General features: G+C 40.3%; 2 protein-coding genes and 1 long non-coding RNA gene across 4 annotated transcripts; 1 reads left to right on the forward strand and 2 right to left on the reverse strand.

Annotated features, from left to right (window-relative positions):
- Window positions 1–1,233: 1,233 nt before the first annotated feature.
- LOC125895246 (zinc finger and BTB domain-containing protein 49-like) lies at window positions 1,234–12,075 on the reverse strand. 2 transcript variants are annotated; one of them, XM_049586925.1, is made up of 2 exons: window positions 11,817–12,075; window positions 1,234–4,044 (listed from the first exon to the last, which is right to left on the reverse strand). In XM_049586925.1, the coding sequence occupies exons 1-2, from the start codon at window positions 12,013–12,015 to the stop codon at window positions 3,260–3,262; spliced, it is 984 nt and encodes a 327-aa protein (XP_049442882.1). In that variant the 5' UTR covers window positions 12,016–12,075; the 3' UTR covers window positions 1,234–3,259. The 2 variants fall into 2 exon arrangements, with proteins under 2 accessions (XP_049442882.1, XP_049442873.1); XM_049586916.1 differs by lacking the exon at window positions 1,234–4,044 and adding an exon at window positions 6,605–7,978.
- Window positions 12,076–13,724: 1,649 nt separating this feature from the next.
- LOC125890754 (zinc finger protein 271-like) lies at window positions 13,725–16,200 on the reverse strand. Its single transcript, XM_049579551.1, has 2 exons — window positions 15,966–16,200; window positions 13,725–15,141 (listed from the first exon to the last, which is right to left on the reverse strand). The coding sequence occupies exons 1-2, from the start codon at window positions 16,159–16,161 to the stop codon at window positions 14,237–14,239; spliced, it is 1,101 nt and encodes a 366-aa protein (XP_049435508.1). The 5' UTR covers window positions 16,162–16,200; the 3' UTR covers window positions 13,725–14,236.
- Window positions 16,201–20,841: 4,641 nt separating this feature from the next.
- On the forward strand, window positions 20,842–25,581 carry LOC125891655 (uncharacterized). The gene is made up of 3 exons (XR_007449646.1): window positions 20,842–20,905; window positions 21,062–21,249; window positions 25,285–25,581. It is a non-coding gene; the product is annotated as an uncharacterized LOC125891655 (long non-coding RNA).
- Window positions 25,582–26,458: the final 877 nt, after the last annotated feature.

Raw genomic sequence — 26,458 nt, forward strand, 5'->3', positions numbered from 1 at the left:
GCTGGTCAGTCAAAACAGCAAATTAAGTATGTTACCTCCAACGAACAATGGAGGGATTTTAAGATTCGGTAACACTTTACAATAACCATCATTTATAAATGGTAAATAGACCATTTATAAATGATGGTTAAACATTAATAAACTGTCTGTTTACCATTTATAAATGATGGTTATTGTAAAGTGTTATTCTCTAGCATTAGTGTATCTCTTTTCTCTGTGTGCCTTTGTGACTAAAACCATTTTTCTAAGAGTCTGATTGTTCTTTTTTTCCCCAAATTAATGCTGGTGCCACTGGTGCTGACCTCATCTTCCTGCCTTTCTGCTCTTAGTTCAGCTCCATCATCTACCACCCATAGTAATGGACATGTTCATCAGGTCAGGGTCAACATGGTGACAAGCCCAGTCTTCTACTTGCTGTGTATCACACAGGACCCCAATGACAACATCAACACAACCCACTACGGATTTCTCTTCCCGGAGGGAGTCAAAGGCACAGTAGTGAAGGGGCAAGGCAGAGAAGACAGGTACATTATATTCAGCATTAAACTCAAAAAGATTATTTAGTCATGATGACTATTAAATGATGCAGAGAAATACTTAAAATTGAATGGCAGGTTTATATGGCTTCACCACTGCAGACTGCCTGTGGCTGTGAGTGATTTTATTAGCAAAGCAGCTGAGAAAAAAAGAGTGATGTGAGTATTTCCCATGACAGTAACAACTGAGGGATTTTATACAGTTTCACTCCGGTAGATAACAGCACCACAGCTAACGGTCATCACCAAGGCAGACCTGGTGCTGTTTGGCTGTAAGTTAACTTATTACACTGAGGAAACACTTCAGTATTTTCCTCACCGAAGTCCACCTGATTTTCATAGTCATAACCAGTAATTGTTGATTAGCAAAAAAAGTAATATGTGTCAGTTATTGGTTTATTGTTGTGTAAATAGTTGCTCCAGTCCAAAGGAGTCAGGAGCTAATATTTTTTAGGTTCAACCACAGAGAGTAATTTTATGTGCTAAAAGCTGGGAAAATACTCTCTACATGGCCTGTATTTGATGTCCTGCTTTGATATAAAAGCTTTTCTGTGGAGTTTGATTACCCAATTTTAGGAAAAGATGGTGGATGTCTACCCTGTTACGTGACTAATGCATGGAAACCTGTATCTACAAACCTATTTCCAACAGAGTAGCAGTTTTCAAGGTGCAGATAAAAGCTGCAAAGGCCAGATTTTTATATAAACACCCAGACTTCTCATGATTTTAAATTACAAGATGTGGCTGTAAGAGAGGAGCACCATGTACCCACTGACCAAGTAGCCATAAACTTAGCCTCTTTATTACTTCAACTCCACCAGACACAAAAAGGTGTGTTCCTCGTCATCGTATAGTAATGTTACCAGCAGCTCTTGTTCATTCTCCATCTTTTGTCCCCCTTGTTGCTTTGAGAAAATCTTGTAGTAGCTGAAGAGACACCTGACCATAAATTCCACAGTAGTTTTGTATCCAAGTCTAAATCCTTTCCAAAAACTGTGGTTACTCCTGAACTGCTATATAACTCAAATATGTGACGCAGAAAAACAAAACAAAAGATGACAATGATGTATTTTTGCTATACATTTTCACACCTGAATGTATTTCTTTTTAGCTTCATTTCTTTATGTTCACATCACTGGTTTACAACAGATTCAGCAGGTATGACTGAATTTTGGCAAAAGAAAACAAAATCCACCTATGTACAATATATATAAATATATAAAACAACTGTACAGTACAACAAAGGTATCACTAGTTGACAGACGATGTAACACAGGTGTACATGTTATTATCATAATGGTGCACAATAATTAGACTTAGAAAAGCAGATTGAATTTAAAGGGTTGCTAGTACCTAAATGAACATCTGTTTAACTTTCTTTAGTAGTGTTTTTCAGGCTGCAGAATGAAATTCTGGTGGCTCATTTTAATGTTCATCAGAGGTTATAAACACAGAGGAAATGTTACAGAACTGAAATGTCCAGCACATAAGTGGTCCAGTTTTTTTAAGAAAGGAGTCCTAAAAATCCTCCAGTATTCTGTAGCATAGGGAATCACATGGCCCCTGCCTTTGCAGAGAACAGATAGCTCTCCATTGTCTGTTTTTATGTTTCTAAGTCTCTACAAGGGCTCAATGAACCTCAACACATTCCTGATAACGACCAAACTGTCTGTATCGTGAGCTCCTACATACCAAAGGTTGGAATCAATTAGATTCAGAACCGTATTTACTTGTTCTTCTATCAGGTAACTCCTGATTCAAAGGAATAGTTTGACTTTATATCACAATATCATTTCTGTGTGTTGAGCATGGAGCTAGAGCCAGGGCACAGTTAGCCTAGCTTAGCATAAAGAATGGAAGCAAGGACAAACATCTAGCCTGGCTGTGTCCAAAGTTCACTAACACACCAATCAGCACTTCCATAGCCAGCTGTTTAAAGGTCCACTGTGTAGGAATAAGGTGGATATACTGGCAAATACAATAAAATTACAATTAAAATACAATATCCATACCTATGTTTTTATTAGTTTATAATCACCTAAAACTCAGAATTGTTGTATTTTGTTAACTTAGAATGAGCTGTTTATACAGAGCGGGTCCTCTTCCATAGAGTCCGCCATGTTGCTCTGCGGTAGTCAAAAACGGACAAATGAAAGACTGACTCTTAAATAGAGTCATTCATGTTTTCCACCATAGTTCTAAAGACTTGGGACACAGGAGAAGTTTCATTTGGTTGCAATCTGCAACCTTGCCACTTGATGCCACTAAATCCTACACAGGTGACCCTTAATGTATCGTAATATCTATATGCTCCATTATATATCAACAAACTATAGTTTATTCCTGAACAAGATGTATTTTTTAACTTTGAAAAGAAAAATGCCCACTGTTTCCCCCTTGTCTCAGTCAAACTATTGCCTTTGGATACTTTTTTTTGGCAATTCTAGATTGAATTTCATTTCGGCAAAGTTCTTGTATGGCTGTTCGTGTAAGACAACATTCAACACTTGAGAAGTTTGGCTTCATCTGGGCCACAAAATGATTTTTTTAGTATAGTGTAATCAAAATCTTTAAAGCAATATTTTGAAAAAAAAAGTATTGTTCTGGTACCAAAACTCACTGGCACTAATACTGAAACATTTCAAAAGATACCTAGTCTTGTTCTCTACTCAGATTTAAGACTATATTGAACATGCATCAATAATGGCGTCTGTTCTAAAGTTCTAGGCAGGACTTTGACTCGTGGACAGTTTGACTCCGTGAACTTTTCTCATGTGCCTCTTCATCAGCAGCCTTTCGGTAAATAACTCGTCACAGTCCCCACACTTGTACGGTCGCTCCTCTTTATGTTTGGCTAAAACGTGTTTCCTCAGAGTTGAGCCTCTGTTGAAAGATTTGTCACAGATGTGACAACTGAAAGGCTTCTCTCCTGTGTGAGTTCTTATGTGTTCTGTCATGTGTCCTTTCAGTTTAAAACACTTGCCGCAGAAATGGCAGCTGTAGGGTCTCTCTCCTGTGTGCACTCTCATGTGGTTCTGCAGATTGCTCTGACAGGGTATGTGTTTGCCACATATGTGACAGTCAAAGTTTCCCTTGCTGTCGTGTGACTTGCTTTCGTGCGTCTTGAGGTGCCATGTAAGCACAGTTTTTTTGGTGAATATGTAGTTGCATATGTGGCAGCGGTACAAGGTGGTGCTCGTCTTCTCTTCAGAGTGCTTCGGGTCCTCTGCAGGGGTCTGCGTTGGCTCTCGGCTCTCCTCTGCTGCTCTACAGTCTTCTAACTGCTGCACTGTTTTAATGAGCTCTTTCGTCAAGGCGTCCCCGTCGTCGCTGTCCTCTGCTGAAGGTTGCTCCCCGATCCCGTTGATCCACAGTTCGTCCTTCTGATCCTCCTGCTCCTCTTTAAGCTGCGAGGGTCCTGGCTCGTCCTCGCACACAGCCGGGCTCCACTCATGCTGTTTAGGGGGAATCTCCTCCGCAGATGTTGATGCAGTTGGCTGTTTGGCATCTGCAAGGATGAAGACAGGAGTGCATTACACATCACAGTTGTCAGTCCCAAAACAGTGCTCCCATCAATCCACACCCATCAGGAATTTTACCTTTGAGATAGTTTTGATCAGCCGCCTCAGTCACATCACTTCATGAAGGGACAAAGCAGTCAAGAGTGGAAAACTGGTCTATGCAACTCAGAAGAGCTTCGAACAAGAAACTTTTTTTGTGTATGTGTGTTATACAAAAACATCCCAATGACAGTCCATTAGTGTTTCATTTTAAAGACTGTCCTCCTCCACAATATGACCACATAGGTTGTTTGTACAAGCAGCAATTATTGCTGATATTTATATTATTGTTGGGCAGTGACCTTTAGTGGCTGCAGTAAATACGAGGGGAGCAAAGGAGGAAGTCAGGTGACGTACTAAAGTGTGACAAGATCCGCTTGTAATTGGAAGTAGAGGAGGTGGATGGGTCCAACAAGGGCCTGTGTTCATGTCCTGTGTGAAAGCAAAAGTCAACACTGAGTTATTTTAACAATGTAACTTAGTGTGTAGTAGTATGTCACGTATGACATATGTGACATTTATCACATGCGTGACGACCCCTCCGCTCCACTAGTTGTCCCTGCCCTTTTCTGCTGTGTTTTCTCTCTTGCAGGAAGCAGGGCGGAGGGTGTCGCCAGCTTGATCAGCTGATGGGCTCATTTCCACACATCCACACATGCTTACACTACTGATTACTGACTTTCACGTTTACCTTAGTTTGATTATCTGTTGTAAATAAATACATTATTTTTGCATGGTAAAAACTAGTCTTGTCTCCCATCTTTGTCGCTGCCTCAGAGCCGGGCTGTCGCTTCACATGAAGTTAGTAAGTCATGTACTTATTTTAAGCCAAGCCATGATCTTTTTTCTAAACTTAACCAAGGTGCTGCCTAAATGTAACCATGTAGTTTTGGTGCAACTGTTTCACAATGTTAACCACATGTTTAAAATTGATTATTAACAGTTATATACAAGCTATTCTGTCATCTACTGGAAGGTGTGCTAATTTAGGACACGCTCCTGTGGGTCATATTAGAGGGTGAACAAACAACCTCTGTGGTTGAATGGGTTGGAGGACTTGTCATCATTTAAGGACTGAAAAGGATGCATGTAGTGTTTTGTCTTGCCATGTAGCCACCTTCTTGCATGCACAGTATAAATATAACCTTTCCTAAGTCTCAGAGGCACTAGATATCTCAAGACTGAGAGCAAACTATCACCCACACATCATTTGATTTCAATCAGCATCCCAGAGAGGTGTGATGAAAAGTGTCATCTGTCGCACCTGTAACTGCGCCCAACTGTGAAGAAACAGTTTGCTAACACAACCTGGAGTTCACATCTGCATCACAGCATCAAGGTGAGTAGTAAAATTACATACAGTCTGCAACAAAAAAGATCCTCAGCAGCTTTTAATTTGCACTTTAATAAGTCAATTTAAGGAATCCTCATAAAAATGTTCATGCTTAGGCCAAGTGAACATCTGCCAATATGTTTTCTAAACTCTTAAGTATCGATATTGGTATGTGCCTCAAAAATATGCAGTCAGCACAGCAGCTGGTCCTCTGGTGCGGTCAGAGCAACCTGGAGCTGAACCCGCTCAAGACTGTGGAGATGACAGTGGACTTAAGGAGAAGCCTCCCTATACTGTCCCGCCTCACCATCCTCAACAGCAGTGTCTGCTGTGGACCCCTTCAGGTTTCTGGGTACCACAATCTCTAGGGACTTGAAGTGGACCTCCCACATAGACACTGTCCGGAAAACGGCCCAGCAGAGGCTGTACTTCATGCCACAGCTCAGGAAGCTCAACCTGCCTCAGGAACTGCTGATCATGTTCTAAACCGCCATAATCCAGTCTGTTCTCTGCACATCCATCACCGTCTGGTTTGGATCTGCCACCCAACTGGACCAGAACAGACTGCAATGAACAATCGGGTCTGCAGAGAGGATTACTGGGACTGATTTTTCCTCCATCTAAGACCTGTACCAGTCAAGGGTTCAGGAAACGGGCAAGAAACATCACTGTAGACCCCTCACACCCCGGACACAAACTGTCTAAACTCCTCCCCTCTGGTAGGCGCTACAGGGCACTGTTCACCAAAACTACCGGTCACAAAGACAGTTCCTTCCCCCCGGCTGTCGCTCTGATGAACTCCTAACAGAGTGGCAGGACAAACGACACTTGCATCTTTGCTCTATTTTTATCTCATAGACTTGTATATTTTGTATATCTGATGTATATTTTTTTGTATATTCCACTTTCTTGTCTAATTTTTGAGAACTTATGTCAATACTGCTACACTGAGAGCAGGTCTACTGCAGTCAAATTCCTTGTATGTACACATGTTCTTGGCCAATATAGCTGATTCTGATTCTGCTTCCTATAGAAGAAGTGAGACTGACTGGTCCAGTAGTTTGCGAGACAGCTGTGGACAGACAGATACACACACTCAAACACACACAAGTACACAAACACAACCAAACACATGATACAAAAAACTGTAGCAGTAATCAAATGTACTATAACTTTATTGGCATTACATTTTCTAAAACAGTACATTACAGGCAATGTATTACAAGCCAAAAAAAAAAAAACAAGTCATATGAATTAAAGGCAGATTTTAAGGACATACAACAGTCAGTAACAAAGTTGAAAAACACACTGTGAAAAGCTGATTTTGTGAGAGTAAAAGCCCTTGAGACACATTTTATTTGCACCTGTAGCTTTAAACACTTGTCAAGGTCCAGCAGTTGACTAACTGCTCAGTACACTGAGTGTTTCAGTATATAGCTGCTGGGAGTGTTACGCATTAGATCTGAAGCAGATTACAGTGACTCATCAGGAGCATCTGTATGAGAAGTTATACAGATGCTCCTGATGAGCATCTGTATGAGAAGTTATATTAGTGCCAATTTGGGGAAACATGTCAGCTGCAACTTCAACAAACATAAAATCATAAGAGATAAATGACAAAGAAGCCATCACCATCACACTCAGTCTAACATCTGAACTTAAAACAGTAGTCAACATTAGCATTGCTGCAGCAGCATTTCATACAGAGACGGTGATGTTGTGGGTCGTCCTCGTGTGCCGTTTTAACAGAACGAGCAGAGGGAAGCGCTGGCTGCACCGCAGGCACTTGAATGGCATGCTCTCCCTGTGTTTGATGCGTGCGTGTTTACTCATGGTCGAGGATCTGTTGAAGCTTTTCCCACAGGTGTAGCAGGTGAAGGGCCGTTCTCCAGTGTGAGTCCTCAAATGCTCTTTCATATAACCTTTCACTTTGTATCTGTTGCCACAAATGTGACAGCCGAATGGGTTCTCGCCAGTGTGTGTTTTCATGTGGAGGACCATTTGTCTCCTGGTTTCTGTTGCTCGACCACAGACAAAGCAGGTGAACGCTTTGTTGGTGGGATCTGGTAAATTTGTTGCTGCATGAGTTGAAAGGTGCAATTTTAACTCGAACTTCTTCAGAAAAGGCTGACAGCAAATATTACAGAAGAACAGGTTGTTCCTTTTTGTGTATGCTGGCATGTCTTCAAATAATGGTGACGGCTTGTCATCCTGTGACGGCATCTCATACTCCATAACTTGAGTAAGGCTGTCTGGCACATCGTATTCGCCATGCTCTCCAACTGTCACAACTTGTGTTAGGTCATCTGGCATCTCATTGTCTTCATGCTTTCCATCTCTGACTCTCTGAGTTAGTGTGTCTGTAACGTTGCTGTATGTTGAACATACAGGTGTCTCCCCAGCCCTGGTCCAGAGCTCGGTCAGTTCCTCTTTAATGGGCAGGATGATGGGCTCCTCGTTGGCCTCACTGGGAATACATTTCTTCTGTATCTGCTGCTCCTGAGCACAAACCTCCTGTGTTGGTGTGGGCAAATCGATCTGCCTTGCATCTGTAACAGTGGATAGGAAAATGTTTTTGGTAGCAGCCAGAAAAATCACTTCTCTGATCACACATGAACTAGACGATGGGGAAACTTGAATGATCCCCAGCGATGATGCTCCTCTTAACAGCAGCAGAGAAATCAAATGCAAGTTACGGGTTGAAAACAGTGAGTAGAACTTTAGTAAAAATGCACTTGCAGCACGCCAAACATTAGAAATCACAACAGAGTGCATGTGATGCAAGCTCACACAACTAAAGCACATAAGCAATATGAGCTCATCTCAAATGTGAACTGACTTTATTAAAGAAATTGAAGTGATCATCGCCACACAGGAGGAGGTTATCACATAGCAAGGTACCTGAACAAATGGCTCCATTCAATGCTGCTGTCACATTAATGTCGGACTTTATAACCTCCGCCATGCTGACTATGTTTTCAGTTCTGTTTGCTTGTTTGTTTGTCCATTTGTCAGCAGGATTACAGAGAAACTACTGGACTCATTTCCATTAAACTTGGTGAAAGGGTGCAACATTGGCTGAGGAGGAATCCATTAAAGTTTGGAGCGGATCCAAATTATAAGACGGATACACAAGCTTATTTTTCACTTTTGTTTACATTGTAAGATGGGGCATTTTCCGGACTAAATGACTTATGTCTTCAGTAGTTGGTAGTTAAGTTAATTTGTGATAAGACAATTGTAAAATTATGATGACAATCCACGTTCACAGGCACCAGTGTTCCTCTGGGGAAACCTACATATTTAGTTGCTTGAACATACCGAAAGCAGCAGCACTCTGGGACAGATCTGCATATCATAGAAGACTGGACTACTGGCCTTGGTGGGAGTCTGTGTGCTCTGAGTGCCCTTAAAACTCCTACCGGTTTTAAGGCTGAATTTCACTTCTCCTTCAAGGTGTCGCACAATTACACTGTGTGGAAAAATTTACAATTCAGGGCTGCTCACACTCACACTGCGCTCATGTGAAATGGGATGGATGGTAGACATGAGAAAGATTCCCATGTAAACAACTTGCAAGGTTTCACTTCATCAAGACAGCTGTATGACAGACTTGTTCGTGTGAGGATTAAAATACATAAGATGACAGTAATTACGACTCAGATGATGATGATGTGAAAACTAGTTTAAAGTCAGAAACTCAAAAGTCTGATTTCTCTGATATAACATGAACCTGGCATTAGCCCCGTGTGGGTGGACACATCATCTCTGCTGCATCCATGAGTTTTGCAGTGTGGGTTCACAAGTGAAATAGGTTGGCTAATTTAAGCTATATTTAACTAATACACAAAGGATCCCAGGTGTGATCAGATACTGCGCGGCTTTGTTTCACCCCTCCAGGTCAATGACTTTACTTTCTCCCATAATCCCAACATGCTTTTGGCGAGCCACTCATAGAGAATGACTGGGAGTTAAGCCAACTCCACATTCAGTCAGGCTGTATTATAATGACACCAGAAAAATACAAGGTCCCTGGTTAGGATTACAAGCAGGAAATTACAAAAGAGATCCAAAATGCAGTTAACAGTTGGGCTGGGTGATTAGCTGAAAATATCATGATTAAAGTTTTCATATCAGCGGATAACAATGATTATCATGATGAATGTCAAATCATAATTTGTTTCAAGTTCAAAGGGGGATTTTTGCTCCTGATATTAAAGAAGCCAGACACTTAATTATGGTTTAAACTATTCTTTATTGTCAAAACCTGACAACATTTGGCAAAAAGTAGATTATTTCACAAATCTGAGGTAGATAGGTAAACAATTTTAATAAAACTACCTCCATTTTTTTTTGTAGGCAGACGTGGAAGTGATCTTCGCACTGATTCCCTCGTCAAAAAGCCTACTGGATATTTCCATTGTATTTTGGATTACTGCAGAAATTATGCTCTGTGGCAAACAAGTTTATGATCGCCTTAAGTAAAAAGCTAATGTTGGGCTATAAACAAACTACATCCTGGTTGCATAACTCCACATCCCTACCAAAGCTAGTATTACTACTACTACTCTGTCTTCAGCTGTTAAATGATAGGTGGCATGAATTAATAAATTATTTTATCTCTCTAGAGGAAAATTATATTGAGATCATTCTCATGTTGTTGTATCGCCCAGCCGTAAGTTACAGTATGTGCCATCACATCAAGATAGTGTTTTAACAAATTCACTAACACATGCTCACCTTTAACAAAATTGTTTTAAGCTTAGTATGAAAATGCATTTACGCAGCCCGTCCACATGCACCTTGCATGCAACCTTGGAATTTATGGTAACACTAATGGTGTCCTATTGGCGAGTATTAAAGGAGCTGTATACAACATTCAGAGGATTCAGAGTCTGGGCAGGATTGTCTGCACACGGTTCTCAACAAAGGAGGTGACTAACAGTAGCTTACGGCGCTAACAGTGAGAACAGTGCTATCAACAGCAACAGTACTGACAGAGCTAACGGTGTGAACCTGGGGAGGAACAAGAGGGTGGGTGCTATACTTTCACGAAGACGCAGTTGCCGTCATGAGCAGTAACCACCCATAACTGCTGTTTGAGTGCAGTGCAGAGTAGTGCCGATTAGCTAGTCAGGGGTTTACATGCAAAGGGACTTACATGCACTAACATGCAGGCGTGACCACAACAAACCAGAGAAGCTCGGATTACAACAAACACAGAGGGAGCATGACTTCATTCTCTGCTCAAAATGTCATTACTCCACTATATCTTTACGCAGCAAATAGCTGTTTTCTGCTATAATGATGTTCTGAATGTCTTATACAGAGCCTTTTGAGCTTATAGGCAATATTTCATTTAATCAGAAATAAAACAATATAACTCACAATTAATTTTAATATAGAGAAAACAGCTGTCTCTATATTATTTAACTTATTATGTTATGCTTTCCCCCTACTTGCAAGACAGGAGCTTTAAGTGTTACTGGTGACTTATGGTCATGCAGATATAAGATGACCACATATATAATTGGGTCTACCCTGAGGTGCTTTTCATGTTACTGACATGCCATATATATGAACAAGGCTAAAAGAAAGCATGTATTTAATGCAATAAATCAACTTACAATGTGTGTTCATTTTTTATAAACTGAACAAATTCATGTACCTTTTTTAAACATACAAAAGGTACCATTAGTGGTTCTGTATCAGTGGTAAGAACAAAGGGCAGTCATCACCCACCAGCCTACCTGTGTGCCCTGTCCCACCACAACTTCAGTGAGGAGAGACAAGTGACAAATTAAAACAGTGATTCAATAAAGCTGGAAACTATTAAGTGGATCAAATGTATGCCGAATTCACCACTGTACCTTTCAAATATCTATTATCAATATTTGTGTTCTCCAAGTATTACATATATATCCTGATAGATAAAGCCGCCCTGAATTAACAGGTTTTTGTAAGTAGGTTTGGCGTGTCGTGTTGCGTTGAGCCTAACTTACCACAACTACCAGAGGTTAGCTACATATAGCTTTTCAGAAGTATTAAAATGTGCTGAATTTTACAAGACAGCAAATTTGTTTTTCATGCTGCCACAGTGTCTTGCTACGACGAATATTATAAATATTGTAACTGTTAATGTTACTACATAGCACGTACACATAAAGTTTTATTTTGAAAACTGACGGGAAATGTTTGGTCTGACCTGTTAGCTGGGAAACAGTAACGTTAGCTAGCATGGCTTGCTAAGATAGCTGTATGTAGCTAATACAAAGCCGTTAACTAACTTCACATGATGTTAGTTACCTGATGGGGTTTAGCAGGTGGTTAATCATACTGTTAGCTAACTGACCCACGGTAAGGTGTAGTGCAGACTGAGACACATACCTGCCCTGTGCAGTCTTATCTCTGGTTTGTAGACCAGATCCAGCAGCCGCTGCAGCCTCTGGTTCTCCAGTTTGGTTTGGTACACCTCCTCCTGGTAGTCTATTATCGTCTTCTCAACGAATCCGTAGATGTCTACCGCAGCTGCGGTCAATCTCTCCGTCAGAAAGACGTTGAACGACTGAAGCGTGGCGTTGGCCATTTTGCAGCCTGACAGCGAGCTGTCTGCGTGTAGGTTGTGTGTGGTGTGGACTGTGCCAGCCTTTAGTGAGGATACGATGGGTGAAATGGGTCATACTGCCACCTGCTGGACTGGACTGTGAATATCTGTGGCACAGCAAGTGTAAAAACTGCATTCACACATTTTAACCACTGACCTTACTTTTCACTTGACATCACTCATTGTTGCAAGACACCTTCACCCTGTCTGTTGCAATTACTTATTTGTAAACCTATTTATCTGCACAGGAATATCATAGTAATTGTTTTTTTTAGATTATCAGACATTCTTAGATATTGTTTACCCCATCAAGTGAAGAGTAAAGCCCATGAATTACACAGCAAGTATCTGTGACTGTTAAACTGTATTAAAAACTGAATAATTAGCTGCTCTGGTGATGGCAGTCATGATAGGTCCTTTCTTGAAAGTAATGCACACAGACAATTATCATGAGGTGCTGATCACTGACAGTGGACTTGATTAAGTGTCACACACTCTGGCCCTATATGCATTTCTTGCAAATGGAGTGTGCAACACTTGATTTCTAAAATCAAGAAATGTATTATTTATTATGTAATATTTACTGTAACACAGCAACTATTAAACAGATCGAGTGGATAATCTAAATAAGTGTTTGTATATTTGACCAATGTAAAAGTTTAATTACATTTTGCTCCTGAAATCCACCCAGAATCCATCCTTCTGCTAAAATCAGGATCGTCCGTCGATTACATGATCTAATCTTATCTCGGACTCCCGTTTTTTTTTTTTGTTTTTGTTTTTGTTTTTTTGATCAACCCGTTTTACAGAATTGATCCAATCTGATAGCCGAAATACGATCAGATTACCTCTGAAAAAAATGGGCTCAAGGGATTCATCCTATTGATTTTAGTGATAAGGTTCATAGTTGTAGTTAAAATGTCAGAACACCTGTTGAATATATTACCACAACATCTGATGCACATGTTCATCCCCCACATGATAAATTGTAATTATTTGGTGATCCTCTTTTCATCTCATGCCATCACAAGGTCAAAATTTCTGTCTGTCCAGTACTTTGGTTTACCCGAAAAACTTCCCAAAATACCAATCGGCCTCAGCTGTAATTTGTATTCACTCCAAATTAACAAATGTTAGCATGCTAACATGCAGAACTAAGATGTGAAACATTAAACCTGCTAAAACCATGGCTGTAGACCATACTGACAGATGCGCCAATATGAAACTGCTGCCAAAATAACACTTTTTCACTGTCTTGCTTTGCCAAATATAGTATGAGCATGTTTGTTTGCAAAACCACACTCCATCTTTTCACAAATTAAAGTCAAGGTTCTTAAAAGCATCAGTGTTTAATGCCCTTAAAACAGACATACAAGGACTTTGCTTCAATAAACTGTTGAAGCTGCATGTGATGCTGGCTGCAATTAAACTGCCTTTCTCATGTCAATATACATATAGCTGAATTAGAAAATCCAGTTAACAGAGCCAGCTGATAACCAGCTTCACAATTCAGTGCCTCTATCTGTTGCCATAGAAAAACAGCTTACAGCAGACAAAGTTTTGACAGGAAACACTGTGTGTGGTAATGAACCAGAATGTCCTCAGAGGGGAGTTGACAGGACGGTGAGGAGGTGGCGGTGCAGAACTCTGGTTTCGTATCCATACCCATCACTTACTGGACAACCTTGTTAAAACTATTTTTTATTAATCTAAGTGTAAAATAAATGGACAGTTTATTTCATGGGGTTTTCATGTGATGCACAAAGGAGTCATATTCTGTTCTATTATATTTTTATTATCAATTATCAGTGTAACTTTTTTTTTTTTTAAAGATTATTTTTTTGGGCTTTTTGCCTTTAATGGACAGGACAGATTGAAATGGGGTGACAGAGAGAGAGAGAGCGAGTGGGGGTTGACATGCAGCAAAAGGTTGCAAGCCAGAGTCGAACCTGTGACCACTGCAGCAAGGCATCGTCTCTGTACATGGAGCGCCAGCACTATCCACTACACTACCAACGCCCAGTGTAACATTTTCTATGACAAAATCTAATATAGCATTTAAAATATGCAGATGTGATGTCACAATGTCTACATATGGTCACTTATCCAAAGCCAAAATAAAGCAAACAAGAAGATGGACCCCAGAGTACATCAACAAGAGCTGATTTTTCCATGATTATGAATGAAACCTCAAATTGAGATTTCACGTCTTCTTTGCATGGACTTGCATGTGTCTGATCATGTCCTTCTTATATCCAAACGGTCTGGAGCAGATGCCACAGCGATGGGGTTTCTCTCCTGTGTGTGTTCTTATGTGACACACCATGTTGCTCCTCTGCCTGAATCCTTTCCCACAGACATAACATGCGTACGGCCTCTCCACTTTGTGGATCCTCGTGTGTATCCTCAGACATTCAAGTCGTGCGAATCTCTTGCCACATTCTTTACAGCAGTGTGGTTTCTGTCCTGTGTGAATCAGCGCGTGCCTTTTTAAATGGGACCTTCTGCTAAATGTTTTGCCACAGATGGAACAAAGATTGTCCTCCTTGTTTGTTTCTAAAGGTTCAGTATCACTTCCTGCAGATGTTGCTTGGTTTAAAGGACAGAGAATGGCTGTATCATTTGCATGAGTTTCAACATGCATCATTAATGAACTCCTGTGGTGGAAAGATTCTCCACACAGCTGACAACAAAAAGTTGTCTGGTTTGTCTGTTTTTTGATGTTCAAGCTGGGATCACTGGGATAACACCCATCTCCCCTTTCTGACAAGAGAGGCTGCAAAAAATCTGACCCTCCGCAGCCATCCACTTCCTGCTCTGTTTTTATCCACTCAGTTGGAGCGCCAGGAAGAAGATCCCCCTCTCTGCTGGCCACAGTTTGGGTCTGACCGCAAGAAGATGACTCAGTGCTCTGTTCATACTTCATACAAGCAACAGCATCACTTTTTAATAGGTCCTGCAGTTTCCCTTCGTCCTCACTGAGCCAGTGTTCCCGAGGCTCAGGACATTCTAGACCTGATGTTTCCTGCTTCACCAACACCTGACAGTGTTCACCATGTGATGGCTGTGTGGAGGCCTCTGCTTCAGACATGCTGACTTCCTGGGAAACTGGGGATACAATGAGAAAGACATATGTTGATTCACACTGAAAAAAATATGCAGAGATATCCTGAGACACGCTGTCATGCTGTTCATCTGCTGCCATGACCTCATGTTGCAGCATGATAATGCACAGCCCCATGTTGCACAGATCTGTACACAATTCTAGAAGCTGTAAACATCCCAGTTGTTGCACGGCCTGCATACTAACCAGACATGTCATCCATTGAGCATGTTTGGGATGCTCTGGATCAGCCTTTACGACAGTGCATTCCAAATCCTGCCAATATCCAGTACCAATGTGTAGCACTGTGTGAGGCCAATGGTGTCACACCAGATACTGACCAAAAAATGCACTTTTGTAGCACTAGTTAACTAAGACAGATTTGCACATTTGCAACCAAAATTTGTGTGCATAAAATGGGAACAAAAACAACAGCGTTGCGTTAAAGTATTTGTTCTGTGTATTAACATTACTAATACACTACTACATGTATTATACTGTGAATCTAATATAATCTATGTAATTACTGCATATCTCAATAAATCATTGGATATCATCATGGATATCATGGATAGAGCAATGTATTTTGGTAGACAGCAAAAGGGCAATACTTTGATTAATAATTTTCTGTCCAGTAAAAAGCATATAATGGGGAAGCTTCTGTGACACACAAATACAGGCAAATAATAAAAATACACCACTGCAGTTACTGTAATTTCAGGTCTAACTGACTCGAATATCAAATGTTTCTCTAATGACAGACCTAGCAGTCATTAATTAACATTACACTCTTTACTAAAACAATAATAACAAACAGGTAAGGACCAACCTGCTGTGAACACCTCCACCTCATCCTGCATCACACTTTCAGCTACCATTAGCTGCACGCGTTCTTTACTCTTCTTTGACAGATAAATATCATTATGATACTCTAATATGGTCCTTTCCACAGCGCCGAAGATTTCCTCTGCTGCCGCTGTTAGTCGCTCATTGACAAAGAGTTTCAGCTGCTGTAACTTAGACATTTTAGGGCACAAGAAGATATAGCTGTCTACAACTTCTTCCTCTGCTTCTTCTTATTTGAGGTTTAGTGGCGGTTGGCAAACCACGTTTTGGTGCATTACCGCCACCTGCTGGTATGTGGAGCAGGGCGTCTAGTATTTACAATAAATAAATTTGAATGAAAAAAACATAGCTTCTCTATAATAGTAATTTGTCTCAGATACTTAATCTATATAATATGTCTCTTTTCTAATAGTGTCAAATCTACTGAGGCATCAGGATATAGGCTATCCAAGGTGGAATTGCTGGCAATGGCACTGTTTGGCTGAAGCATCTGTTGCTTTTTGTCACTGTTTCCCTCTCCTTTTCCCAAAACGGTTAAAGTATCTTGTGTTCGGTGATCTTGATAATGGTCTTGTAAATTAACCCAGTAGTTCACTGATAGCTGTATCCTTCTCATTTCTAATGCCATGTCGCCCATTTCCACCTGTAATGCTGCTACTGTGGTTGTTCTAAATGCATCTGTACATAATCTCAAAGCCTCGTATTGATTATTAGGCCTACCTATTTTTTTAGAGATGTGCTTGCTATTGATCCATATACTTCACAGCCATACTCCAATATCAATCCAACTAGTCCACTATTGCTTTTAATGTAGTTCTGTCTGCCCCCATTTGCTCCCAACTGAACACCTTATGACATTTAGTACATTTAGCTCGTAGCTACTTCAATTCTTGTGTACACACTTTTAGCTTAACACCAGGAGCAACTTATCAGTCACTGATCTGTATTACATTTATTTACTGCTGAGGCCACATTGAACAGCATCACTGCACCTGTCACGTGATGATGAGAACTCTACTTCATCTAACGCCTTTTACGGCTTTATCCCACAGGTTTTCTTGTGTTTCCTGAGCTACACTATCCAACATCAAAGTAAAGATTAAGGTGACAGATGTGCTGCACTGAAGCAGCTACCAGGTAAACCTGCTTTATAAATTCTTTATAAAATGGCTAACCACAAAAAAGAGCTAGCTGCAGCTAACAACTTTACCAGCTAACTTAGCTACTGCGTTTTAAACAAAAACACAGGTGTTATTTTTGAAAAATTGTTATTTTTTTTAAAACAATATAACAATACTTTAAATTAGTCAGTCCCGTTAGATTAGCAGTGTCCTTTTAGTGATGACATATGAAGCTGGTTGCCATGGAGTCCGACCAAAACTGTATAAATACAAGACACTTCTCAAATTGATCATTTCACCCTGAGACTTTAGAGGAGAAACATTCACTCGACAATTCCTAAAAACTGAGCAAGTGACCACCGAAAAGAGGACACCAGTGGAGCTAATTTTCTGTTTCATCATGGAGACTGTAAGAAAATAACTGTTTCTAAAAAGATTTGTTTTTCAGGTAATTTTCTTCGACGCCTCAACTGAATTTCAGCCTTTAGAAACTTCGAGAGCCTCAAAAACTGACTTTCATGTCTTAAATTCAGTTGAAGCGTCGATTAAAATACTTTTTGCTGTTTAATAGTTATTTTATTTGACGACTTAACCAAATTTAAGCCTTGAGCCATCAAAAACTTGACCTGATAGCCCCACAGATTTTCATGTCTTAAATTTAATCGAGGCGCTTAATAAATATACATTTTTCAAGTCACTTTATTCGACGACTTCACGAAGTATAAGCCTTGAGGCGTCGAAAGCTGACTTTCATGCAGCGTCGAGTTGGTTCAGTAAAATATAATAAAATACTAAATATACAATAAACAGTTAAGTTGTTGGTATAAATAACTGAAATGTGAGAACAGAGGTAACAATGCCAAATGCTGAACCGACTGCTGATTTCAAGCAAATGGTGACAATGTTTAAGACTTGTTTGCACAGCTTAAGGAAAATATAATCTTGCATATTGCACACTTAATTGATGTTTTAAAGACACCATAGAGGTTCCTCTTTCAGTCTATTTTTCTCAGGATGTAGCCCTCATTCATGCTTTATTTGATGATTTTAAAGTTATCCATTTTTTGGTGAAGTTAGTTTTCCTCATATCACATAAAGGTAAAGACAAAAACACCCTGACATTTACATGCAGAGTACAAAATAGCTTGTTTATTTAAGGGAAACACTGAAACATCAGTGTGCTTATTTGTGTGCTTATCTGTGAATTGAATTGATTTTCACATTCATTAAATGTTCAGTCAAATATAGTTGTGTTGAATGAAGTTGAGTCTATTCCTGAACTGCATTTCAATCATTACAGATGTGTGATGTGCCAACCCCCCTCCACGACCACCTGTACTGGCGGAGAGAGCCCCGTAGGAGCCCCCAGGAGGAGCAGCCTGCTCCCAGCACCAGTGCCAGCACCTCTGAGGTAAAACTCATGGCTTTTGCTGTCTGGGATTCACACGGTTAAAGTGTGTGTCCTTTTAGATTTGTTTTGAGTGTGTGCTTATTTGAAATATCTTGAAATATATTTTAAATGTGTAGTTTAGTGCATTGATACCTAATAACTATAAATAATAATTGTAATTGCCCATACCATCTGTGAATATATGCATTTGTCAACATACTATAACAGTGTATGTTGGAGGGAAAGTCAACTCTTACAACTGTGATGTTTGTGACACTGCAACAACCATGACATAATGTGTGCCACATGTTGAAAAATGTCATCATTTATTATTCAAGCTCTAAACTAATGCCTCACACAGTTACCCCTATTTTGACTCACCCAGTTGTTTTGTTGAAGTAATTTGTGTCACTATAGAGTTCAAATTGTATGCTACTTCAGCTTTTTTAGATTAGATATATTAAAATGTTTCTTTTGTAGGTAATTTCTTTAGTTTGCTTAGTTTGTTTAATTTATTAAGTCTATGTTAGTTGTTTTGTAACAACTGGGCAGCATTTCAGCTCTTTTGAAAGTGAACTGTTTGGGATCTGAGAAAAAAAAGATCTTTCCGTTGTAATTCTACATGAAACAGCTAATTTGCAATTAGTGTGGCAGTCAGTGGAGATATTTGATAGTAGAAAGTTCTCAAATAGCGATGCCTCAAACTTCAATTCTACTGGATGAGCTAAACTCAGTGAAACTGTAAATGTGAGTCTCCCCCTGCTGGGGACATGGTGGGAAAAAGTTAGTCTCTGTGTCCCATCCAGAGACAATACAGAGGCCTACAGCTCCTGCCAGGAAGGCTGTATCCGTGAAAACAGACTGTGGGACAGACAGACATCTTGGCTGGCTGTCCTGCACCTCGTTCAGCAGAGATAGCGTGTAGAGGTAAAACCGTCATTATCAGTGATTAGGTGAGGACATTAATTGGACAATCTCGTATGTTACCCTGCGGTCCAACGATCACCCAGGACAAGACGTCTGTCTGCACAGGAGATTCAGCTGCATTCCCACATATCCTGCCAGTGTAACTTCCTCCTCTCCAGTGTTGCCATGACAGCCAGTCACATCATAGCTGCACGTTGCTGTGATGTGGTTTTGCCTCTCGTTCGTCATATCGGCCTATGACCCCCTCCCGGAAGCTGCAGTAACATCTGTCTTGCAGGCAGCTGACCCACTGATTGTTTATCCTCCTGCAGGTCTTCATACGCCGCCTGGATGACGATGTTCTGCCAACTGTGCGTTTGGTTCCGCCGTGGTCCTTGCGTTACTCTAAGTGATCAGTAAGTTTGATGTGTCGCTGGCGCTGTGTGATGAGAAGTGTGGAGTGGAAGTGTGTGCTGGAGCGTTACATGTCTGATTTCTGTTATTACTGCCGTCAGCAAAGGCCTGCTGATTGGTCTCTGGCAAGTTCACCAGTAAATAGTTTAGCTGAGGTGGTTAGCCACCCTGATCCTGACACATCTTGTGATCACTTGAGTTCACCTTGATGGCCTAAACAGTGGCCACGTTCATTAAACATGTGGCATTAGCTGTGTGAAATTTTTCCCTCAGAGTTTAATGTTTTAGTTTATAAAGTATTCTCAATGATGAAACAGGCGTTGCCTTTGATTGAGATGAGGTGGCACACCACCTCCATAAAACACTATGAAATCCTGCAGCTGTTGAATTTGCACTAGGTGGCACTAATGAGTTAATTAGGTAATTATGGGATGTGTTGCAGTGTCCCCTGCTGTTGCAAGGCGACTTATTACAAATAAATTAAATCTGACCTGAAGCGTTTATATCTCTCTATACTCAGTTAATGTTGGTCAGACCAGACTGAAGTCATGATGCTGTGTTCATGTCTCATCTAAATAACGTGAAATCCGAAAGCCGCTGATTCTGTTTTTTCATGTAAACATTGTATATAAAACATTTACAGCACAAGTGATGTGTTAAGTTACCTTGTTGCATCAAAGGAGTAACCTGGACTTTGTGCCAGTATTTATTATAGAGTTATAGTATTCCTATAATGATAATGTTTGGTATAGTAACTCTAAGAAGTGTTTACCCTTTCATGGTACCATTTTGTAATAAAGCAGAGCAGAAGGATAAAATACAATGATCCGTTCAGTTACACAGGAAACACAGATGGAAACCAGTGACGTACCAGCAGCAGTCTGAAAAGACTATAACTGAACTAGTTTGACCTGGTCCCTGACTTTTTGCTTCTGTTAATGGCTTTAACAGGTTGCAGGAGGCAGGAAGAGGCAGAGGGAGGAGAGCCGCTCCAGAGGCACCGAGGAGCCTCCAGAGAGACGCCGCCGCAGCCGCAGCCCGCAGCCATCCACCTCTACGCCACAGGCCAGGCCGGAGGACGTTCAGCTGGAGGTGAGTACTCCAAATATATACACTGGGTCAAAACCACTGTATCCTAGCTCTGAGGTCACCATACACATTTATCCCACACTACTGCATCTAGCTTAAAGGGTGTACATGAACCAGTCTGACCCCTGACCCCTCTCTCTGGATTTCTAAATGGTTCAGGAAAGGACAACCCAACCTGGACCCCTCCAGCAGCCTGCGGATGATGTAGACTACGATGACGTTATGGCCCTGCCCCTCTGGCCCTCCGTCTACGGTCCCCAGCCTGGTGGTCTCCCACCTACTGCTTTCAATGAAGTGGTGGCGATGATCATGGCATGGATGACCGACTCTCCCTACAACCACGAGATGTAACAGTACCACACCACCACCACTCAAACATACTCACAGCCACTCACACACACACTCAAACACTCTCAAACATGCTCACACTTCTTTCTTTCCAACTTACTTTCATTTCCCTCAAACACAAAAAAACCTTCCTTTGCATGTACTTTAGATAAGTTTTTAACTCTTTTATTGTATTTAGTTTGGAGTTTTAAATCTTTTTTTTAGTTCAGAGGTAAGTTTCCTTTGAGTGCCTAGATAAGTTTTAACTCTTTCTTTCCTTTTAGTTTAGAGATAAGTTTCCCTCCAACTTCTTACTTTCATTTCCCTCTAAGAAAACAAAACAAAAAAAAACTTCCTTTGCATGTACTTTAGATAAGTTTTTAACTCTTTTATTGTATTTAGCTTTGAGTTTTAAATCTTTTTTTAGTTCAGAGGTAAGTTTCCTTTCAGTGCCTAGATAAGTTTTAACTCTTTCTTTCCTTTTAGTTTAGAGATAAGTTTCCCTCCAACTTCTTACTTTCATTTCCCTCTAAGAAAACAAAACAAAAAAAACTTCCTTTGCATGTACTTTAGATAAGTTTTTAACTTTTTTATTGTATTTAGTTTGGAGTTTTAAATCTTTTTTTAGTTCAGAGGTAAGTTTCCTTTCAGTGCCTAGATAAGTTTTATCTCTTTCATTCCTTTTAGTTCAGAGATAAGTTTCCCTCCAGCTTTCAACTTTTATTTCTGTCTTTTAAACAAACAAAAAATACTTCCTTTGCATGAACTTTAGATAAGTTTTAACTCTTGAGATAAGTTTCCTTTCTATTTCTAGATAAATTTTAAATCTTTTTCCTTTCAGTTCATAGGTAAGTATAGTTTAAGTGCCTAGATAAGGTTTAAATCTTTCTTTCCTTTAAAGGGATAGTGCACCCAAAAATGAAAATTCAGCCATTAACTCATAGGTTCAAACCATTCGAATTTTTTTTTTTCGCATTATGTCCACAAAAGGGCAAACTAATACAAGGAAACATACTTGTATATGTATTAATATAAGGAAACATAACTACTTGTAGGTATTTTTATTTCCACATAAACGTCTTTGAAAACATTTACATACCTACACATTAAAACACATAAAACAATTATCTATAACATTATGTTATAAACGACCTCGGACCTCTCGCTCGCCCCCCCTCTCTGACCCATGGCCACACTGCCCAGGGAAGCGCTGCAAATAGCCTCGAAGCACCGGACCATGACCGGCTCGTGCCCTGCAGCGATCGTTTCGCCGTCTGGTCTATTTTCTGCGCGAGCCGTGAGCGAATGTGTCAAGCCGGGTGATGGAGACAACAGCTGGGAGCAGGACTGCTTGTCGACCAGGCTGGAGAAATGCGCGTCTGATACCAACGCCCACTCGCAAAGAGGACAGCTGCGGTGGTGTTTTTTTTTTTTTCTCCACAATCAAATATCAATTTTCACATTCAAAGGTCCATTTTTTTTTCAAATCGAATTTAAATTCGAATTTAGAATATTCGTTGACAACCCTAATGCCGACAGAGGCCCTGGTGAAGTTTTAGAGTCCTCACAACCCTTGCGGAGATTGGCGGGGGGAGCGGCAAGCACACCTAATGGCAGATGGCGCCCCAGACTAACATGCATGCTCATCCGTAGTGATCCAAGTGTGCTGCAGCCCCGACATAAAAAGTTGTTTCGAAAAACGTCATATGAACTCTGTTTTTAGCCTCGCTGTAGCCTGTAGCTCTGACTGCTTCTTTGTGCTCTGCGCTCACGTTTTAAATACCATTATTCTTCATGATGCATGTTGCACTCTTCCATTGGAAGTCTTTAGAAGACGGGTTGATGTGCACGGAAATGGTGCAGGAAATGAAGCTAAACTGATCCTCACCATTTCCATATTTTTACATTTTTCGACCAGCGAAAGCATGAGCTTTGCTCACCCATGTTTATATCAAGGGACACGTGCACCGCAGGGGGAGACAACGTAACCACAGTAGTTAAAAGATAATTTGCACTACAGTCTTTTAGCAAAGGACAGCCCAACATGTCTGAAGACTTTGAAATTGAGGAGGAACAGCATTTCTTTGTTGAGCCGTATTTGTTTGAGCCCGAGTATATGGACGGAACTCAGGCTACTGGTTGAAGCAGCCGTCGCAGCTCATGAGCTTCAGCCAGCCGCAGAATACCAGAGTCGAGCACTTGGAAACCTGGTGGTGTAGTTGTTTCAAATGCAAAGCAATGCCAGTGGATGAGGAAAGTCTTTGCTGCTCAGAATGGGAATTGCCTGCACTTGTGAATCTGGACATCAGTACTGACAAGACTGCTGCTCTTCAGAGACCGTGCATCAGATCACAGATCACCCTGAGCGCACACACGTGAGCGCAGAGCACAGAGAAGCAGTCAGAGCTACAGGCTACAGTGAGACTAAAAACAGAGTTCATATGACGTTCTTCAAGACAACTTTTTATGTCAGGGCTGCAGCACACTTGGATCACTATGGATGAGCATGTTCGAGATATTTTGTGGATTCAATTTTGTGTTCTTGGACGTTAGTCTGGGGCGCTATCAGCCATTAGGTGTGCTAGCCGCTCCCCCCGCCAATCTCCGCAAGGGATGTGAGGACTCTACAACTTCACACGGCACATGGGTGAGTAGATAATGGCTGAATTTTCATTTTTGGGTGCACTATCCCTTTAAGTTCAGAGATAAGTTTCCCTCCAGCTTTCAACTTTTCATTTCTGTCTTAAAAAAAGAACTTCCTTCGCATGAACTTTAGATAAGTTTTTAACTCTTGGAGAAAAGTTTCCTTTCTATTTCTAGGTAAGTTTTAAATCGTTTTCCTGTCAGTTCAGAGGTAAGTATAGTTTAAGCCTAGATAAGTTTTAACTCTTTCATTCCTTTTAGTTCTGAGGTAAGTTTCCCTCCAGCTTTCAGCTTTTCATTTCTGTCTTAAAAAAAAAGAACTTCCTTTGCATGTACTTTAGATAAGTTTTTAACTCTTTTATTGTATTTAGTTTGGAGTTTTAAATCTTTCTTTTAGGTCAGAGGTAAGTTTCCTTTCAGTGCCTAGATAAGTTTTAACTCTTTCATTCCTCTTAGTTCAGAGATAAGTTTCCCTCCAGCTTTCAACTTTTATTTCTGTCTTAAAAACAAACAGACAAACAAAAAAACCTTCCTTTGCATGAACTTTAGATAAGATTTTAACTTTTGGAGATAAGTTTCCTTTCTATTTCTAGATAAGTTTTAAATCGTTTTCCTTTCAGTTCAGAGGTAAGTATAGCTATTTCCTTTGTTTATAGTTTAAAGTCTTTAATTTCATTTGACTGCAGATAACTTTAACATACTTTATTCCTTCTTTGTATGTAGACAGGTATAGTAAGCCTTTTACCATTTAATACCTTCTATACTTTGAAAAAATGTATAGAGAAAAAGTAATGGTAAGTATTTAAACTCACTCACAATCTTAAAAAAAACAACAACATTATATTTCTTTTAACAGTGTAAACCATAAATGTCAATTAATTTAGAATATTGAAAATATTTAGGTATATTTACAAGTATTTTAAGTATCCAAAATCTTTCTCATTAAATCTAGTGAAGCCAAATTATAATGACAAGATCATAGGGGTAAAGGGTTTTAGGAGGGTCTACTGTAAATGGCCCATTCCACCTGATTTTTGAAGCTTTTTCTTTGGTGCTAATTTTCCAAATGTTTCGCCAAGTGGAATCGAGTTAAAACATGTATTAGAAGGTGTTACGACAGCATGTTACACTGACAGGTCAGAAGTTCAGAGTTGTAAAGTGATAGTGTTAATTAAAGAATTTAAGAATAACAATCAAAATATAAAAATCTTAAAAAGCATGCAGCAGTTGCAAAGAGTATTGTAACAGAAGCAGTTGTGTCAGAATCAGGAGTAGACTGGAATTACTAACAGCTCTCAGATGGACGAGTAGTTGAACTTTAAAGTGTCTTTGAAACAAATTTAACTTGTTTAAACTATTTTGATAAGAAAGAATAATTCACATTTCTCTTTTTCTAACTTTTGACTTTGTAGAAGAAGGAATCTTGATCTTCGGTTTTCCAGCGGACCGTTCGAGCAAGTCCGGCTTCTCTGCTGCTAACGCTGCTGCCGGGATACAGCTGAGGAGGAGCTGGCTGCTAATGCTATGTACCGGGACACTGCTAATGCTGCTTGCCGTGCTGCTGTAGCTCAGTCGTAACTGTAACTGATGCTGAGACTCTACTGACTGCGTGACTGGTAGACGGTGGTGGGTGGCGCAACCGGCCAAAACACAAATTCAAAACATAAACATGATTTGCGGACTGTAAAAATGTTTTTTAAATGCGAATATTCTGGCTGTACTATTGTTGTCGGTGAGATCAGTATGTTATATGAACATTATTCCTTAGTCTCTGTGACATATTAGGAGGATTTTACAACTATTTGCTTTAGATTTCTTACATATAGCTCCTTTAAGAGGGTTTGTAGGCAATGTTCCATTCAAGTCCTTTTATTGCTGTAGTGCAGATGTCACAGACTTTAAAAGACGTGAAAACTGTTATCTCATAATGTTTCTAAATAATACCATAATAATTTGGCTTTGTCTAAACATATCAGATTATTAACAGTTGAAAACAATTCCTGAAATGATAGTGTCTTGTTTTATCATGATTTACAAACAATAGGAAACAGATATTTGGATGAAGCATTCCCTAAGGGTTAGGGTTAGGGAGTGTTACATTCCCGTTGTTCCTGAACAATGTATCCTGTGAAGACTGTAAGTTCTTTCCTTGTTTAACTGTTTTTTTTTTTTTTTTTTCCTAGTATGCATTGTTCAGTAACTTAGGGTGGGGGATGTTTTGGTAGTTTGGGGTTGTAGCCTTTTGTACTATGTGTTGCCTTTTTTGTGTGTTTGGTAACTTTGTGGACACAGTCTTGTGGGCTCTGTGGTAATAGGTTTGTTCGAGATGAGCCAGTCCTGCGCAGATTCGATCACCGGCGATCGGCGCACAATGCACGCCGGTTAGTTTTGTGTCCGACTTCATCCCGACTTGCTCTGACGTATTACAAAAGTGGACGGCGATAAGGCCGCGAGAGCGAGGCGGCCGCAGTTTTTAGAGCCAGGCGCTGCAGTTGCTCTCCACCGACTGCACTGCCTGGCTCTCACCTGATCTAACAGCTGATTGGTTCAGATGTCGACTCCACAATATGACGTTTTAGATGAACT

Source organism: Epinephelus fuscoguttatus, linkage group LG1 (genome assembly GCF_011397635.1).
Source record: "Epinephelus fuscoguttatus linkage group LG1, E.fuscoguttatus.final_Chr_v1".
Taxonomy (NCBI): domain Eukaryota; kingdom Metazoa; phylum Chordata; class Actinopteri; order Perciformes; family Serranidae; genus Epinephelus; species Epinephelus fuscoguttatus.